The sequence below is a fragment of the Cucurbita pepo genome, chromosome 6, assembly GCF_057944985.1.
Source record: "Cucurbita pepo subsp. pepo isolate OVF chromosome 6, ASM5794498v1, whole genome shotgun sequence".
Taxonomy (NCBI): domain Eukaryota; kingdom Viridiplantae; phylum Streptophyta; class Magnoliopsida; order Cucurbitales; family Cucurbitaceae; genus Cucurbita; species Cucurbita pepo.
In genome coordinates, this window is record NC_141803.1 from 6207330 (window position 1) to 6223946 (window position 16617).

Genomic DNA, 16617 nt, shown 5'->3' on the forward strand with positions numbered 1-16617 from the left:
AACATTTTTATGCTAATTAAGAACTTGGCATTTTTTGAAAAGTTTGGTATAATTGTGATGATTAAGTTACCACAATTGGAAATGAGTAATCTACCTTACTATCTTTTACTTCATACCAAAGAATTATTAATTGTGGACTTTGTCTACCTCCCTAATTAATGTGATATATGTATACACCGTAAAACATGTGAGGTGAGAGATTCAAACGTTACAAATTTTCATCAAGAGTATAAGTTGTAGTTAGCTGAGCTATATTCAAATTGACTGATTTCAATTATTTCAATTATTTCTTGCAAGCTACTTTGAATTATGTGAGATTCTAAATATATTGGAGACGAGAACAAAGCATTTCTTAGAAGAGTGTGAAGACCTCTCCCTAACAGATGCGTTTTAAAATTGTGAGGCTGTTGCAATATATAACGGGTCAAAGCGGACAATATCTCCTAGCGGTGGGTTTGGGCTATTACAAATGGTATCAAAGCTAGACACCGAGCGATGTGCCAACCAGGACGCTTAGCCCCCAAGAGGGATGGATTGTACGCTGGCCGCCAAGGAGGTGGATTGTAAGATCTAAACATTCCTTAGCGGACAATATGTTATTGAAGGTTAGCTATTGGGTTTTGGTTTTTACAAATTATGTATCAAAGCCAGGCACTAGGCGGTTTGCCAGAGAGTATGCTAGGTGTCACAATCGCGGTTTCTAGGCAGCGGATTTGGCGATTGTGCGGCACCCACTCTCAGCACTGAGTGGGTTAAGCCTACTTCGAATTACGTTGCCTATGGTCAGACAACGTGAATACAAACCTTGGGTCCCGATTCCAAGAGAAGATTTTAGAAAGGGAGGGAGAGAGATTTTAGAAAAAGAGTTTGAAAGCGAGAGAGAGAGAGAGAGATCGGTGTTTTATGGGAATGTAAACAAAAAGACAACAACGGCTTACTGCATATAACTTATCGCATAGGGAGAAGTTGACAACTAGTCGTATCCCCCTATAGTACATTTTGAGGCATTTCATGTCTACCCGGCGTAGCCATGACATCGCCGAAACGTCATACTCTTAAAGAAAATAAGAGAGAAATAATACAACATGAAAGCGGTAAAAGAAAGCAATAAAGCAGTACAAGGCAAAGGTTTCGGCATGTCACGGGCATGAAGCCATGGGCGACATGCCTTGGACAAGCATGACCGTGACATTTTCCCCCACTTAATTAGCTAACGTCCCAGTCAACCGTCTCATCTCTTCGAATTCTGCAATCTACGGTGCGGCTGTCTTCAGGTCGTCAGCACGTTCCCAATTGATTTCTTGTTCTAGAAGTTCTTTCCACTTGACTACAAATTCCTGTAAGTTACGCTTAGGTTTGCCAATGCAACGAGTTCTCTCGGCCAAGATCTCTTCTACTTCCTTCTTACTCGAGTCCTTCATCGTTATTGATGGTCGTGTCACTTGGTTGCGCTACTAGTCGTCGTCATCTAGATGGTATGGTTTGAGGTTGCTTACATGGATGATAGGGTGAATTTTCATCCATGTAGGTAGTTGGAGACGGTATGAAGTCCTTTCGACTTTCTCGATGACCTCAGTTGGTCCCTCATATTTTCGCACTAGTCGCTGGTCCTGATTCCCCGGAATCTAAATTGTCCTGATCTCAGCTTGAATATTACTTGGTCATCAGCTTGGAACTCTAATGCTTTTCGTTTGCGGTCTGCCCACTTCTTCATTCTTCTGGAGGCTTTCTCTAAGTACGCTCATGCTATTTCAAAGGTATGCTTCCACTCTTTGGTGAAGTTGTACGCTTGAGGGCTTCTCCCGACATAAGGGTGGTCAATGACATGGGGCATGAGTGGTTGTCTGCCGCATACTATTTCAAAAGGGGTTTTCCCTATCGACGATCTTTGTTGGCAATTGAAGCTAAACTGAGCAACATCGAGCATCTAAACCCAATTCTTCTGTCGCACATTGATAAAATGACGTAAGAACTCCTCAAGCATATTGTTGAACCTTTATGTTTGTCCATCAGTTTCGGGGTGGTAACTCGAAGAGACGTTTAGGCTCAACCTCAATAGCTTGAACAATTCAGTCCAGAAGGTTCCTGTGAATCTCGGATCGTGATCGTTGACAATGCTGGTGGGAATGCCCCACAACTTGACATGTCGAAAAAATAACTGTGCGGTCGCGTCGGCCGAGCATGACTTGCGAGTTGGGATAAATGTGGCATATTTAGAGAATCTGTCAATGATGACCGAGATCGACTCCATTTCTCCTACCTTGGGGAGGTGTGTGATGAAATCTAGAGAAACACTTTCCCATGGTCGAGACGGGACCGGTAGAGGTTCTAGTAGTCCCGCAATTTTGTTTCACACAACCTTGTCTTGTTGGCAGATAAGGCAGGTCTTTGTGAATTGTATCGCATCGTCGCGGAGGTTCGGCCAATAGTACCCCTTTTTAGGAGGACATAGGTTATTTGCCACCCGTTGTGGCCTGCCCATGGTGTGTCGTGGCATTCTTTTAGTAGGAGTCTCCTCAAGTTTCCCGAACGGGGGACGTAAAGACGATTCCTTTGGTGAAGAGTAAATTGTCTTCAACCCAAAACTAGCGTCTTCCCCTCTCTAGCTAGCTGCATGATGGCCTGAGCAGCCGAGTCTTTGGCTAGGTGTTCCTCGATACTTTCCTATATCGTTCCGCTCAACTTATTTCTTGTAGGTGGGCCAACATGCACAGGTCGCATGTTCGCTCTTTACCTGACCTGTGTTCGAACTGAAAGTCAAATTCGGCCACGCATTCCTGCCAACGCGCTTGCTTCGACGATAACTTGGGTTGATCAAAGAAGTGACATATGGAGCTGTTGTCTGTCTTGACTACAAACTTGGCTCCGAGGAGATACTGTCTCCAAGATCGTAAACAATGGACCACTGCCAGCATTTCTTTCTCGGACGCTGCGTACCTTCTTTCTACATCGTTTAGCTTCTGACTCTCGTATACAATGGAGTGTCCCTTCTGCAGTAAAACGCCCCTAGGGAAAAGTCTGAGGCATCCGTCTCAACTTCGAAAGGTTTCGTCACATCGGCAATCCCTAAAACTGGCCCTTCCATCATGGCGTTCTTAAGGTTGTCAAAGGCTTCTTGGCACTGTGAAGTCCAACTCCACTTGTTTCCCTTCTTTAGTAGTTGGGTCAAGGGCTCTGCGCACTTCGAGAATCCTTCAACGAATCGTCGATAGTCATTTGCCAACCCAAGAAAGGAGTGCACTTCTGTCATTGAGGAGGGGTCTTCCACTCCTTTATGGCCTTGACTTTCTCCTCTTCCATGCCTACCTTGCCTGATTCTATTACGTGTCCAAGGAAGTTGATTCGTTGTTGTGCAAACGTGCATTTTTCCCTCTTCACATATAATTGGTGTTCTCTTAGCTTTTCGAAAACTAACCGCAGGTGGTGTTCATGCTCTTTCATTGTGGAGCTGTAGACCACTACGTCGTCCAAATAGACTACCACGAACTTATCGAGATACTCGTGGAAGACTTGGTTCATCAAGGCGTAGAATGTGGTCGGGACATTAGTCAACCCAAAAGGCATGACTAGGAATTCAAAGGCCCCGTATATAGTGAAGCAAGTCGTTTTGGGCACATTTCCCTCAGCAATCCTAACTTAATAATATCCCAACCTTAGGTCGAGTTTCGAGAAATACTTTGCGCCATGTAGTCGATCGAACAAGTCGATAATGATGGGTAGAGGGTATTTATTCCTGACAGTGATCTTGTTTAGGGCATGGTAGTCTATGCATAGGCAAAGACTCCCATCCTTCTTCTTCTGAAGAATACTGGGGCTTTGTAGGGGGCTTTCGCAGGTCTGATGAATCCAGTAGTAAGTAGTTCATCCAACTGCTTTCGTAGCTCCGCTAACTCGGGTGGAGCCATTCTATAAGTGTTCTTTGTTGGGGGTTTCGACCTCGGTATCAATTCAATCTTGTGGTCTATACCTCGACGAGGTGGTAAAGTTTTTGGTAGACTCTCCAACATTACTTCTCAGTACTCGTCTAGTACACACTGTATTTCTACGGGAACAATATCAATCGTTCTTTCGGTTTCCACCATTGGAATGGCCATGAACGTTGGTTCATTACGTGCAAGACCCCGTTTAAGTTGGAGCGCCGAAATCATCTTGATTCCGTTGGACTGTTTGATACTTGTCTGAACAACAGTTGGAGTTGACCCTGTTATGACTAGGCAATTGGCCAAGGGTATGGGGATCACCTTATGTTCCAAAAGGAATTCCATCCCGAGTACCACATCAAAGTCGTCCATTTTGACGATTACAAAGTGCACCAAGCTACTCCATGTTCCCAACTTAAGTGCCGTCTTCCTCGCTATTCCGAGAATCGGTAAGGCCACAGAGTTAATGGCCTTCATCTTCCCCGAGTCTCAATGTCATTTGATGTTCAACTGATTTGCTTCTGTCTTGGTCATGGAGTTGTGGGTGGCTCCTGAATTGACCATCGTATTCCTGGCCAACTTGTGATTCACCCACGCTTCCACATACATGAGACCTTTTTCGATTGGCTCCCTTTGTTCCCTTGTCTTCTTTTGAAGTGCAGATAAGAACTTCAGGGCTCCCATCCGGGGTGTTTCTATGTTCAACACTTTCTCGATTTCTTCTCCCTCGAATTTTGCATCTGCGTCCGCGTCTAATGCGGCTTGAATCGCTTGTTGTGCGCCCTCTTTGGACATTCATACACCCTATGGTTCCCTTTACATAGGATAGAAGAGAGAGGTGGTCGATTGAAGTGGTTCTGATTGTGAGACCCTCTGCCTAAGACGCCAGTCCCACATTGGGGTTGTCTTGTCTCAACTCCTCCGATCTTCGATTTGTCTCCTCCTCCCATTCTGGAGGGATTAGAGGTGTGGTTGCTGTTAGATAAAACCTTTGTTTTTCCTTATTTAGATTCACACGTTTACATTAATTCTCCGTTTGACCATTTTGACAAACACGTCGAATGGATTAGGAAATTCTTAGACGGCAATTTTCTCGGAAGTGGCACAGATTCAGTTGGCCACTCTCCACCCATTTTTAGGATAGGTTATATTTAAATAGGAAGATTTCACAACCTGATTTTAAGCGCAGTCAAACTTTCAGTCCTTCTCTCTGATATTTTACTCATTTTATTTTATTTTTCTTCCAACAACCTCTGTAGACAATTTCCTCTCACCGAAAAGAAAGGATTTCCCTGGCCGATTATCGAAATCCAACAAGTGGTATCAGAGCCAAGTTGAAGCCATCGGTGTATATCATTGCGGAGGAGCCATCCTATCAACAATCAAGTTGAATAGCTCAAGTGGTTAGAGAGTCGACCTAACAACACACAGGTCTCAGTTTCGAGTAAATGAAAATGCAAAGTGTGAAAATAAGCACAACGTGGGGTCCATCCCGAGTAGGCTCGCTCACTCCTCCACGCCGCCGCCAAGTGCCGGTATCTCCATCACCACCACGAAGAGGCCGACGTCGTGATAACGGGCGTCGAGGTGTCGTTGAGCGAGTGATCAGGGAGACAACGACTGCCGTCGTTAAGGAGAAACGATTGAGTATCTGGAGGATCTCGGTTGGCCTGGGAAGGAATTAAATCCCGTCAGGTCGGTGTACAGCGAGTGCGGGTATCCAACATTGAGCATCAGCGAGACAGAAATCGAGACATTGCTTGACGTGAACGACCTAACGGTGGAAGAGGTGATCGGGAAGACTGCGTAACGCGTAACGCAGCTCTTTCAGCTCTCGACAAAGAGGGTCCTCTACTCCTCACTGAGGAGGAATGGCAAGAAAAATACCATTTCAGCTCTTTCAGCTCTCGACAAAGAAGAAGGAGAAACGATTGAGTATCGGGAGGATCGGTTGGCCTGGGAAGGAATTAAATCTCGTCGGGTCGGTGTACAGCGAGTGCGGGAATGGCAAAGAGGGTCGGAATGGCAAGAAAAATACCATTTCAGCTCTTTCAGCTCTCGACAAAGAAGAAGAGAAACGATTGAGTATCGGGAGGATCGGTTGGCCTGGGAAGGAATTAAATCTCGTCGGGTCGGTGTACAGCGAGTGCGGGAATGGCAAAGAGAGGGTCGTCTACTCCTCACTGAGGAGGAATGGCAAGAAAAATACCATTTCAGCTCTTTCAGCTCTCGACAAAAAGGGTCGTCTGGGCCCTCCAGCCGCAAAGGCGGTAAGAAGTCGTGGAAATCTCTCCGGCGCATGCGCACGGGAAAGAGGCGGATCAAAAGAAGGAGGAGTCGACTGATGACCGGCCAATCCAGTGCTCGTTCTGTGGGAAGAGAGATCACCTGAGCAAGAATTGCTGGAGCAAGCTCAGGAACAAGGAGACGGCCGAAAAGGCCCATGTGTGGCTCATTCCGAGGAGGATGAGCCGGCCCTTTTCATGGTGATTGCATCAGAGTCCTACCTGACGTCGAACCCGAGAAAGAGCTCCCTAATCCACAGAGGTAATCGGCGATTGCATCAGTCCTACCTGACGTCGAACCCGATGAAGAGCTTCAACTGTGCATAACAAAATACACCGGCTGGGGAGCCAATTCGACTGAAGGAGGAGCGAGTGCTCGCTCAAATCGGTGAAATTCAGCGACGGCTCCGTCGTTGAGATCGAAGGGCACGGCACCATCCTATTCGTCGGCAAGGGAGGCAATCATCACAAGCTGACCGACGTCTACTTCATCCCGAGACTCAAGGCTAATATTGTGAGCCTGGGTCAACTCGATAAGGCCGGCTGCCACATTTCCATCAAATTGCGGTAAGAAGCCGTGGAAATCTCGTCGGCGCATGCGCACGGGAAAGAGGCGGATCAAAAGAAGGAGGAGTCGACTGATGACGGGTGGGAAGAGAGGTCACCTGAGCAAGAATTGCTGGAGCAAGCTCAGGAACAAGAAGACGGCCGAAAAGGCCCATGTGGCTCATTCCGAGGAGGATGAACCGGCCCTTTTCATGGTGATTGCATCAGTCCTACCTGACGTCGAACCCGAGAAAGAGCTCCCTAATCCACAGAGGTAATCGGCGACGGCATAACTGCTCCGGTGAGCGTCGAACCCGATGAAGAGCTCCAACTGTGCATAACAAATACACCGGCTGGGGAGCCAATTCGATTGAAGGAGGAGCGAGTGCTCGCTCAAATCGGTGAAATTCGGCGACGGCTCCGTCGTTGAGATCGAAGGGCACGGCACCATCCTATTCGTCGGCAAGGGAGGCAATCATCACAAGCTGACCGACGTCTACTTCATCCCGAGACTCAAGGCTAATATTGTGAGCCTGGGTCAACTCGATAAGGCCGGCTGCCACATTTCCATCAAATTGCGGTAAGAAGCCGTGGAAATCTCGTCGGCGCATGCGCACGGGAAAGAGGCGGATCAAAAGAAGGAGGAGTCGACTGATGACGGGTGGGAAGAGAGGTCACCTGAGCAAGAATTGCTGGAGCAAGCTCAGGAACAAGAAGACGGCCGAAAAGGCCCATGTGGCTCATTCCGAGGAGGATGAACCGGCCCTTTTCATGGTGATTGCATCAGTCCTACCTGACGTCGAACCCGAGAAAGAGCTCCCTAATCCACAGAGGTAATCGGCGACGGCATAACTGCTCCGGTGAGCGTCGAACCCGATGAAGAGCTCCAACTGTGCATAACAAATACACCGGCTGGGGAGCCAATTCGATTGAAGGAGGAGCGAGTGCTCGCTCAAATCGGTGAAATTCGGCGACGGCTCCGTCGTTGAGATCGAAGGGCACGGCACCATCCTATTCGTCGGCAAGGGAGGCAATCATCACAAGCTGACCGACGTCTACTTCATCCCGAGACTCAAGGCTAATATTGTGAGCCTGGGTCAACTCGATAAGGCCGGCTGCCACATTTCCATCAAACGCGCTACTTAGGATCCGCGCAACCAGTCAACTTCTCGGCCAGGTACCGGAAGATGGAAGACCTATTAGGGAGAGGTGAACCACCTGGACTGGCGGCGCGCCAACTTGGAATCTGGAGGACATGCCGCCAGGGACACCGAGCCATAGGGCTCGAAACGAAATAAGGGATATAACACTCATTCCGAGACTCAAGGCTAATATTGTGAGCCTGGGTCAACTCGATAAGGCCGGCTGCCACATTTCCATCAAACGCGCTACTTAGGATCCGCGCAACCAGTCAACTTCTCGGCCAGGTACCGGAAGATGGAAGACCTATTAGGGAGAGGTGAACCACCTGGACTGGCGGCGCGCCAACTCGAAGAAGAGGCGGCCGAACAAGACGTGGAATCTGGAGGACATGCCGCCAGGGACACCGAGCCATAGGGCTCGAAACGAAATAAGGTAGATATAACACAGGTTTTAGGAGGAGATTGTTAGATAAAACCTTTGTTTTTCCTTATTTAGATTCACACGTTTACATTAATTCTCCGTTTGACCATTTTGACAAACACGTCGAATGGATTAGCGAATTCTTAGACGGCAATTTTCTAGGAAGTGGCACAGATTCAGTTGGCCACTCTCCACCCATTTTTAGGATAGGTTATATTTAAATAGGAAGATTTCACAACCTGATTTTAAGTGCAGTCAAACTTTCCGTCCTTCTCTCTGTTATTTTACTCATTTTATTTTATTTTTCTTCCAACAACCTCCTGTAGACAATTTCCTCTCACCGAAAAGAAAGGATTTCCGTGGCCGATTATCGAAATCCAACAGTTGCGATCACCTTCGCTTGAGGAGGCTTGGTTTCGCCTTGTCTCTTGGGGCTGTTCGTTGTTCAAGTCGAACAGTCGTTCGGCCATAGCATAGGCCGTGGAGAGATCTTCTATGTCATATTCATATAGTTTAGACTCTGGCCATGGCTTCAATCCTTCTGTGAACTAGAAGATCTTATCTAACTCAGACATCTGTCGAATGTCTAACATGAGTAACGAGAAATGTTTGACATATTCTCGAATGTTGCTCGTATGTTTAAGGTCGCGTAATTTCCTTCTGGCCATGATCTCCACATTCCTTAGAAAGAATTGAGACCGAAGCTCCTGTTTTAGTCTCTCCCAAGTGTCTACTGTGCATCGGCCCTCTTGGATGTCCACATACTTTGACCGCCACCAAAGTTTCGCATCCTCAGCAAGATGCATGGTGGCCACAGTGATCTTTTCTTCCTTTGTCTCAGTGTCAGTCGCTTTAAAGTACTGCTCAAGGTCGAAGATGTAGTTCTCTAAGGCCTTGGCGTCCCGAGCCCTAGAGAAGGGCTTGGGGAAGTTTGACCTTGTTGGTTCACGTTGTCCTCTGAGAAGTTCTCCACCGTCCTTACAGCAACGTTTACTCTGGCGCTTATGTCCGCCATTTCTACCCTGACTACGTCGAGGGCTGCTTTCACATCTTCAGATAGTTCAATGACCATCTGAAACATCGCTTTCTGGGAGCTGTCTAGTCCATCGACTCGCTCCTCAATCAGGCCAGTAGAGCCTGTCGAGCTGTCTCCTCGCTCAAAACCACCATTCTTTGTGGTTTTTATTTCTAGATTTTCCATTCGGTACATTATTTCTTGAATGGGTAACTCTTCCAGCCGACCCTTTATTGCGTCAACGATGAGGGTCTTGTCAGCAAGTTCTTTCACTCGCTCATCTAGGAATCGAATACTGTCGGGGACTTCCCACAAGTATTGCATCTGTTCTTCTATTTCGACTAATCTGTCGACATGGGACTTGTTCAACTGTTTAGTCGAAGACATGTCTACCGGTCACTTTGGAGCCAACTAGGTTCTCATACCAATTGTCACAATCGTAGTTTCTAGGCAGTGGATTTGGCAATTGTGCGGCACCCACTCTCAGCATTGAGTGGGTTAAGCCTACTTCGAATTACGTTGTCTGCGGACAGGCAACGTGAATATAAACCTCAGGTTCCGATTTCAAGAGAAGATTTTAGAAAGCGAGGGAGAGAGGTTTTAGAAAAAGAGTTTTGAAAGCAAGATAAAGAGAGATTGGTGTTATATGGGAACGTAAACAAAAAGGCAACAACAACGGCTTACTGTATATAACTTATTAGGTAGGGAGAAGTTGACAACTAGTCATATCCCCCTATAGTACATTTTGAGGCATTTCATGTCTACCAGACGTAGCCATGACATCGCCGAAACGCCATACTCTTAAAGAAAATAAGAAAGAAATAATACAACATGAAAGCTGTAAAAGAAAGCAATAAAGTAGTAAAAGGCAAAGGTTTCGGCGTGTCATGGGCATGCGGCCATGGGCGATGCCTTGGACAAGCATGACTATGACACTAGGCCCCCAAAGGACAATATGGTTGAGGGAGAGGAGTGGTTGAGACCGTTTTTTTTTTTTTTTTTTTTCCTTCTACTCCTATACATCATGTAACATTAAACTAGTACAGATGTTCACGGATTGAGTTTTGAGCAGGGATATTTTTTAAACCTAACACTATTGTTCGAGTTGTAAATTTTTTATTCGTGGGTTGAGTTGAGTTGAGTTGAAACATATTTTTTTAATCATCTCGACTTTCTCTGTAAACCTTGTTCAATCCGGTGCCATAGGTGCACAAGAGTACTTCACACCACAACCATATCTTTTTTATAGGTTCTACATACCAATGTCTGCTGCTTCATCTCGAACAAAAGAATCATCGATAGGCCGGTCATTAGAAGGAATAACCACCTCGTGTATCATCTGTAGCAAAAACTATGAACAAGAGCTAACAATCTGGATGGTATATCGTAAGTAAAAACATATATTTTAAAATTAACAACAATTCAGGTTAATTTATTTCAACGGGGAATTCATAAACCAACCAAATCGAGACCACTTTTGATTAGTTGACCCAAAACCTAACCAAGTTCATAACTCAACTCGAACTATACGAGAAGGATTAGTTTGAACGGATTTTTCGGGCCCCTGCAAACCATTAACGTTCGAGATGTTAGTGTCGTATCTAATAAATTATGCTCAGATTGATATCGCTAAAGTTGCTTAACCATAGTAACACAACGTTTTCGTCCAATCCAAGAAGATTTCCAAAGAGGGTCAACATACAAAACCTGATACCCAGCTTTACTATACAAATTACGAGCCCCATAGTCATCTTCGTATGCACTTAACGCCAAAAACTTGAATCCCCAAACCTTTGCTAACATGTCACACCCTTTCAATAGTGCCGTTGCTACTTTGCGCCTTCTATAATAATAAATAAATAAAATAAAATAAATAAATCCGTTATTAATTTATTTTTAAAAAATTATTTTTGAAAACTAAACATATTTTTTAAACCATTTTGAAAGTTAAAAGAATATTTTTAAAATAAAATATTAAATGATTTTCATCCATCGATTAAGGGTATTATTGGAATTTTAAAAAGTTTAAGAGTATTTTTTTTAAGAAAAATGTAAAGTTTAAGAATATTTTTATTAATTTAGTAAACCATAATTTATAATAATCATTTAAATTTAACCCAAAAAATTACTATTTATAATTTTGGATTAAAATTTGTAATATTAGATAAATAATTTTAATTTAGACCTATAGTTTAAATATTTCAATTTAAACTTTATATTTTATTTAAAGTTTCAATAATATTAATTTTTTTCATATTAAAAAATAGATTTATTGAAAATAAAATTTGACCAATAATATATATAGAATTAAAAATAGGACTCGTTGCGTAAATTTTTAAAGTCGAAGGACCTATTAAAAATAAAATTAATTAAAATAAATAAATAAATGAAATATGCAAACCTTGCAGTTTGGTCGACGGCGATTCCAGTTACAAAGAGATACTCTTTGACGCCGGCGGGAAGGAGGCGCCTGACTTTCAAATCTCCGGCCACCGTCACGTCCACCACTCCCACAAAGTTGTACTCATCTTTACACCTTTCACTTTCTGGCTCTGCAACCAAACAAGCATACCTGTTCATATCGACCAAAATTTATTCCGTCAATTTCGGGACATGGTCGTTACAAATGAGCGGTACCTCTCTCGATAAGATATAGTATCGAGAGAAACCCAGGTGAAAGTTGTTGTGTGTCACGATCATACTCGTCCAAGGCGTGTTGTTTATGACCACATGTTTGTTCCAAACCTCTTCTACTTTTCATGTTAGATAGGTCTTTACTATTCTTGTTGTATCAATACCAATGTGTATGACCAATCATCAAAATCATGTCTATACATACTAGAGCTAAAATGCTCCAAAATGTACTATAGGAGAATGTGACTAGTTGTCAATTGTTTCTACTTAAGTTATATGCTATAAGAGTTGCAGTTATTACTTGTTCGTTTTTAGCTTATAACATCAATCATATGTTAAGATTGTCCGCAAAGTCCAACTTCTATACAGTCGGTTTGTTCGTCGAGTTAGAACAAGTGTCGCACAATCGCTATCCAACTGCTACAAGAGTATGATTGTGACACTGGGCACGTGACACATAAGTAAATGAGAGATATGTGAATAAACCTAAACCACATCTGAATGAGAGCGATATGACTAAGAAAAGCTTAAGAGAACTAAAAGTTACTATATATATATCAACAAGTTACACTTTCCTTTTCGGTGGCTCAATCATCGGTACTCCAAAGTTAAACCTACTTTACCTTAAAAAATTTCCTAAAATTTTCACTGAAAACTCTCGAGACCTTATTTTATTCATTCGTGTTATAAGTCTATTAATTGTTGGAGGATGGAAGTCCCACATCGGCTAATTTAGGGAATGATCGTGGGTTTATAAGTGAGGAATACTAACTCCATTGGAATGAGGCTTTTTGGGGAAGCCCAAATCAAAGCCACGAGAGCTTATGCTCAAAGTGGACAATATTATACCATTGTGGAGAGTCGTGTTCGTCTAACATGGTATAAGAAAATGAGTCAAGCCTCCTCGAAGGCAGTCAAAAATGACTAAGACTCCAAAGGAGGCGATCCTCGATTGAGGGGAGGTGTTGGAAGATGGAAGTCCCAGGAGGCGATCCTCGATTGAGGGGAGGTGTTGGAAGATGGAAGTCCCACATCGGCTAATTTAGGGAATGATCATGGGTTTATAAGTGAGTGGAATACTGAGGGGAGGTGTTGGAGGATGAGTGGAATACTGAGGGGAGGTGTTGGAGGATGAGTGGAATACTGAGGGGAGGTGTTGGAGGATGAGTGGAATACTGAGGGGAGGTGTTGGAGGATGAGTGGAATACTGAGGGGAGGTGTTGGAGGATGAGTGGAATACTGAGGGGAGGTGTTGGAGGATGAGTGGAATACTGAGGGGAGGTGTTGGAGGATGAGTGGAATACTGAGGGGAGGTGTTGGAGGATGAGTGGAATACTGAGGGGAGGTGTTGGAGGATGAGTGGAATACTGAGGGGAGGTGTTGGAGGATGGAAGTCCCACATCGGCTAATTTAGGGAATGATCATGGGTTTATAAGGAGACAATATCATACCATTGTGGGTGTTCGTCTAACATTAATCATACATAATTACTTAGGTAATTGAATTATTATAAACAAAAAGCGTACCTGTCTCGTGGGTAACTTTTCAATCGGTAAATCAACGCGGAAAGCACTTCTGCCTGTAACAAAACTGCATTTATTTTCAATGTGATTTTTTTTTTAATTATTCGACAATAAAATAAATAATTATTTTTTAAAATTATTTAATTAACAAATTACATTTCCTTTTAACGTTAAAATTAAAAATAAAATAAATAAAACCAACCAGTTTTCCCTTTTACACTAAAATAAATAATTATTTTTAAAATTATTTAGTCTCCAATAACCCTTAAAAATAATTTTTACTTTTTAGAGGTAATTTTTTAAACTATATATGTAAATATTTTGGAAATTAAAATTTTATATTTATTAAAAATAAAAAATTTGAATAAACCACTCCCCACTAAAAAAAATATAATTCAATTCTTATTTAATAATTATTATTTGGGTCTAAAAAATTTACTTTATTTTTAAATTATTTAGTCTCCAACTACCTTTAAAAATAATTTTTATATTTTAGAAGTAATTTTTTAAATTATATATTCAAATTGAGCCGTAAATATTTTATAAACTAATTTTTTATTTTTATTAAAAATAAAAATTTAAATAAACGACTCACCCACTCAAAAAAATTATGATTCAATTCTTATGTAATAATTATTATTTTAGTCAGACTAATCCCAATAATTAGGTTTAGTCAGACTAAACCCAATCTAGCCCGCAAGCACCTCTATCCAAATTATTTTTTTCAGAAATATTAAAAAATAAAATAAAATATAACAAAAAAAAGATAATTAAATTATTATTTTGCTAAATATTTATTATATCAAAGCCCATTTTTCTTATTATCGAATATTAACAACATTTTCAACGCATAGACTTAATTAATTAAGAACTTTTAATGCAACGACCCTAAAATATAAAAAATAAAAAATAAAAAATAAAAAAAAATTAATTAAAATTAAAATTAAAATATATATTCTTATTATCGAATTTTAATTTTAATTTTTGTAGGTAATTGATTAAAAAAAATTAACAGAAATTTTAATAAATAAATAGAGAGAAAGGGGGAAAAACCTGGAAGAACTGGAAGAAAAAATGGTTGAAAAGAAGAACAGGTTCATGGAACGCTTCGGCTTGAATCCTCGCAACCGTTCTCAAATCATCTTCTTCTTCGATCAATTTCCTCACCTTCCATCCAAATTCCGTCGCCAAATACGCATTCTCGTCGCTAATTTCAATTTCTTCCGATGTTCCGATCGCCGCCGTGATCGGACTCGAATAATCACTGCTACACCGCACAACCACCGCCAATCTCACCTTAATTCCTCCATTCCTCAAGATCTCGTAGCGGCCGGTGCTGGACTTCGCTCTTGTCCGGACCGCCGTGCGCGGCGGATCTTGGCGGAGGTGCGATGAAACTCGGAGCGGATTTGGGAGCAAATGGACCATTGTTGGAAGGGGGCTAGGGCGTCGTCGTCGTTGAAACCGCCGTCAATAGCCGCGGATTTTGGGAGCTTTTATTTTAATTTTTATTTATTTATTTTATTATTTTTAAATTTATTTATTTATTTATTTTGAGGTGATGCATTGGGAAAATGGAGATAAGGTTTTGGATTTTTCAGTGGCTGAGATTTGTTGGTTGTTGGTAGCCGTACACTCAACCATCCACGTGGAAATTACAATGTTTATTATTTCTTTTCGTTTATAAATTTTTAATTTTTATTTTTGAATTTAGTTTTATTAATACTTTTCAACTTTTAAAAATATAAAAAATACTTTTAAATTTATGTGACTTGGTTGTCGTAGGGTATTCGATGTTACGGTTGTGCATTTTCAACTGTGTGATGGTTGAAAACGTTCATGACAAGCCTTAAGGGGAATTTATGCCTCATTCAGGCTGTTTTCGTGGTTTCGTCGAACCTTAAGCGAGATTCTCGTTTGTCAACTGAACACAACTCCTGCAAAATCCAAACTTGTCTGTGCATGCATCTTCAATCATCTGTAACTCTAGTTGACTTGCCTCTATGCTAGGTTAAGATCTCTCATAATGCCATGTCGTATCTTATCATTATCTTAGTTCCTATTGACTGATCCATGCATTGTTATGTTGTCTCGTGTCTTGAGACAGCTCGACCGTTTTGGCTTGCTTGGACATGTCTATCGAAACCGACCTACTCTTCTGCAGAGCCTTCAACTTCGGATTCATGAGATTTCTGTAGTGTTTTGAGCTACTTTTTAACTTAATTTAGGATCGATTGAGAAATTTTGTGCAATTTGAGGTAGAGAAAAAGGAGAAAATCGAGCTTACAAACTTTTCAAACCTTGTAAGTAACCATTCAAACTTTTTCTTAAGAATCACTTACCGGATTCGACTAGGACTTGAGTTGAATAAACTCTAATCACGTATTGAGATATAAATTACTTGAATTTAGTATTTAAAGTTGTGAATTGACGTCTCGAATGATGAGTTGGGACGAGCTAGATAAGGGTAGGCTATGACGACCCTAAGATTTGATGTACCTTACAACCCTTAATAAGCTCGAGTGAGCTAATTGACCTAGATGTTGTCTTTAGTAGCCTATGAGCTACACACATGACGCACATGACCTAGATGTTACAGTGTAGCTAGCTCGGTTTGACAGGGGTGCTAGGGTGAAGGAGGATTCTTCCTCATTTTTGGCTTTCACCCATTGAAAAGTGATCAACGAGCCTTCTTGTGGAGGGTGAATGTAGTAAAAAGAGTACTCGTGCTTTCTTTCGTCAATGACTAAGTTTTTTTTTGTAATTCTATGTAGTTCAGGTTGCATATTTAGAATCATTCACGTTTAACATGATCCATCTTGCTTCTTGAAATATTTGATCAACAAGGTAATCCGGGTTTTACTTTCCCTCGGGGTGAAATCCGCCAAATGTAGGGTTTAACTAGTCATCCTCGTCTGAAGGATGTTATGTCGACCCCCGAGGGCATATTATGTCTTTTGTCGCATCCTTCTCGTGGGATTGTCTCTTTTGAGGTCTCTCTTGCATGTTTTTGTTAATAGATTTGTCCGCTTCAAAGGGAAGACATAGGAGTCGTTACATTCTCCCAAAATCATATCAACCCATATTCTCCAAAAATTAGATCCCGCTCTAATAACTCTAAATAAATTTAA

General features: G+C 42.1%; 1 protein-coding gene and 1 pseudogene across 1 annotated transcript; both read right to left on the minus strand.

The window, feature by feature from the left end:
- Window positions 1-943: 943 nt before the first annotated feature.
- Window positions 944-9716, minus strand: LOC147792204 (uncharacterized; annotated as a pseudogene).
- Window positions 9717-10922: 1206 nt separating this feature from the next.
- On the minus strand, window positions 10923-14944 carry LOC111796973 (Acyl-CoA N-acyltransferases (NAT) superfamily protein). Its single transcript, XM_023679807.2, has 4 exons — window positions 14540-14944; window positions 13490-13542; window positions 11731-11901; window positions 10923-11172 (listed from the first exon to the last, which is right to left on the minus strand). Exons 1-4 carry the CDS (start codon window positions 14912-14914, stop codon window positions 10959-10961), a joined length of 813 nt encoding a protein of 270 aa, XP_023535575.1. The 5' UTR covers window positions 14915-14944; the 3' UTR covers window positions 10923-10958.
- Between the last annotated feature and the right edge of the window lie 1673 nt (window positions 14945-16617).

What these genes read in the sequence shown, in the direction of transcription:
- LOC111796973 (XM_023679807.2), bottom strand. Translation starts at nt 14,914, where the DNA reads ATGGTCCATTTGCTCCCAAATCCGCTCCGAGTTTCATCGCACCTCCGC. An exon ending in TTTTCTTCCAGTTCTTCCAG is followed by an intron (nt 13,543 to 14,539) that starts GTTTTTCCCCCT and finishes GTTTTGTTACAG; the next exon opens with GCAGAAGTGCTTTCCGCGTT. An exon ending in GCCGTCGACCAAACTGCAAG is followed by an intron (nt 11,173 to 11,730) that starts GTTTGCATATTT and finishes TTATTATTATAG; the next exon opens with AAGGCGCAAAGTAGCAACGG.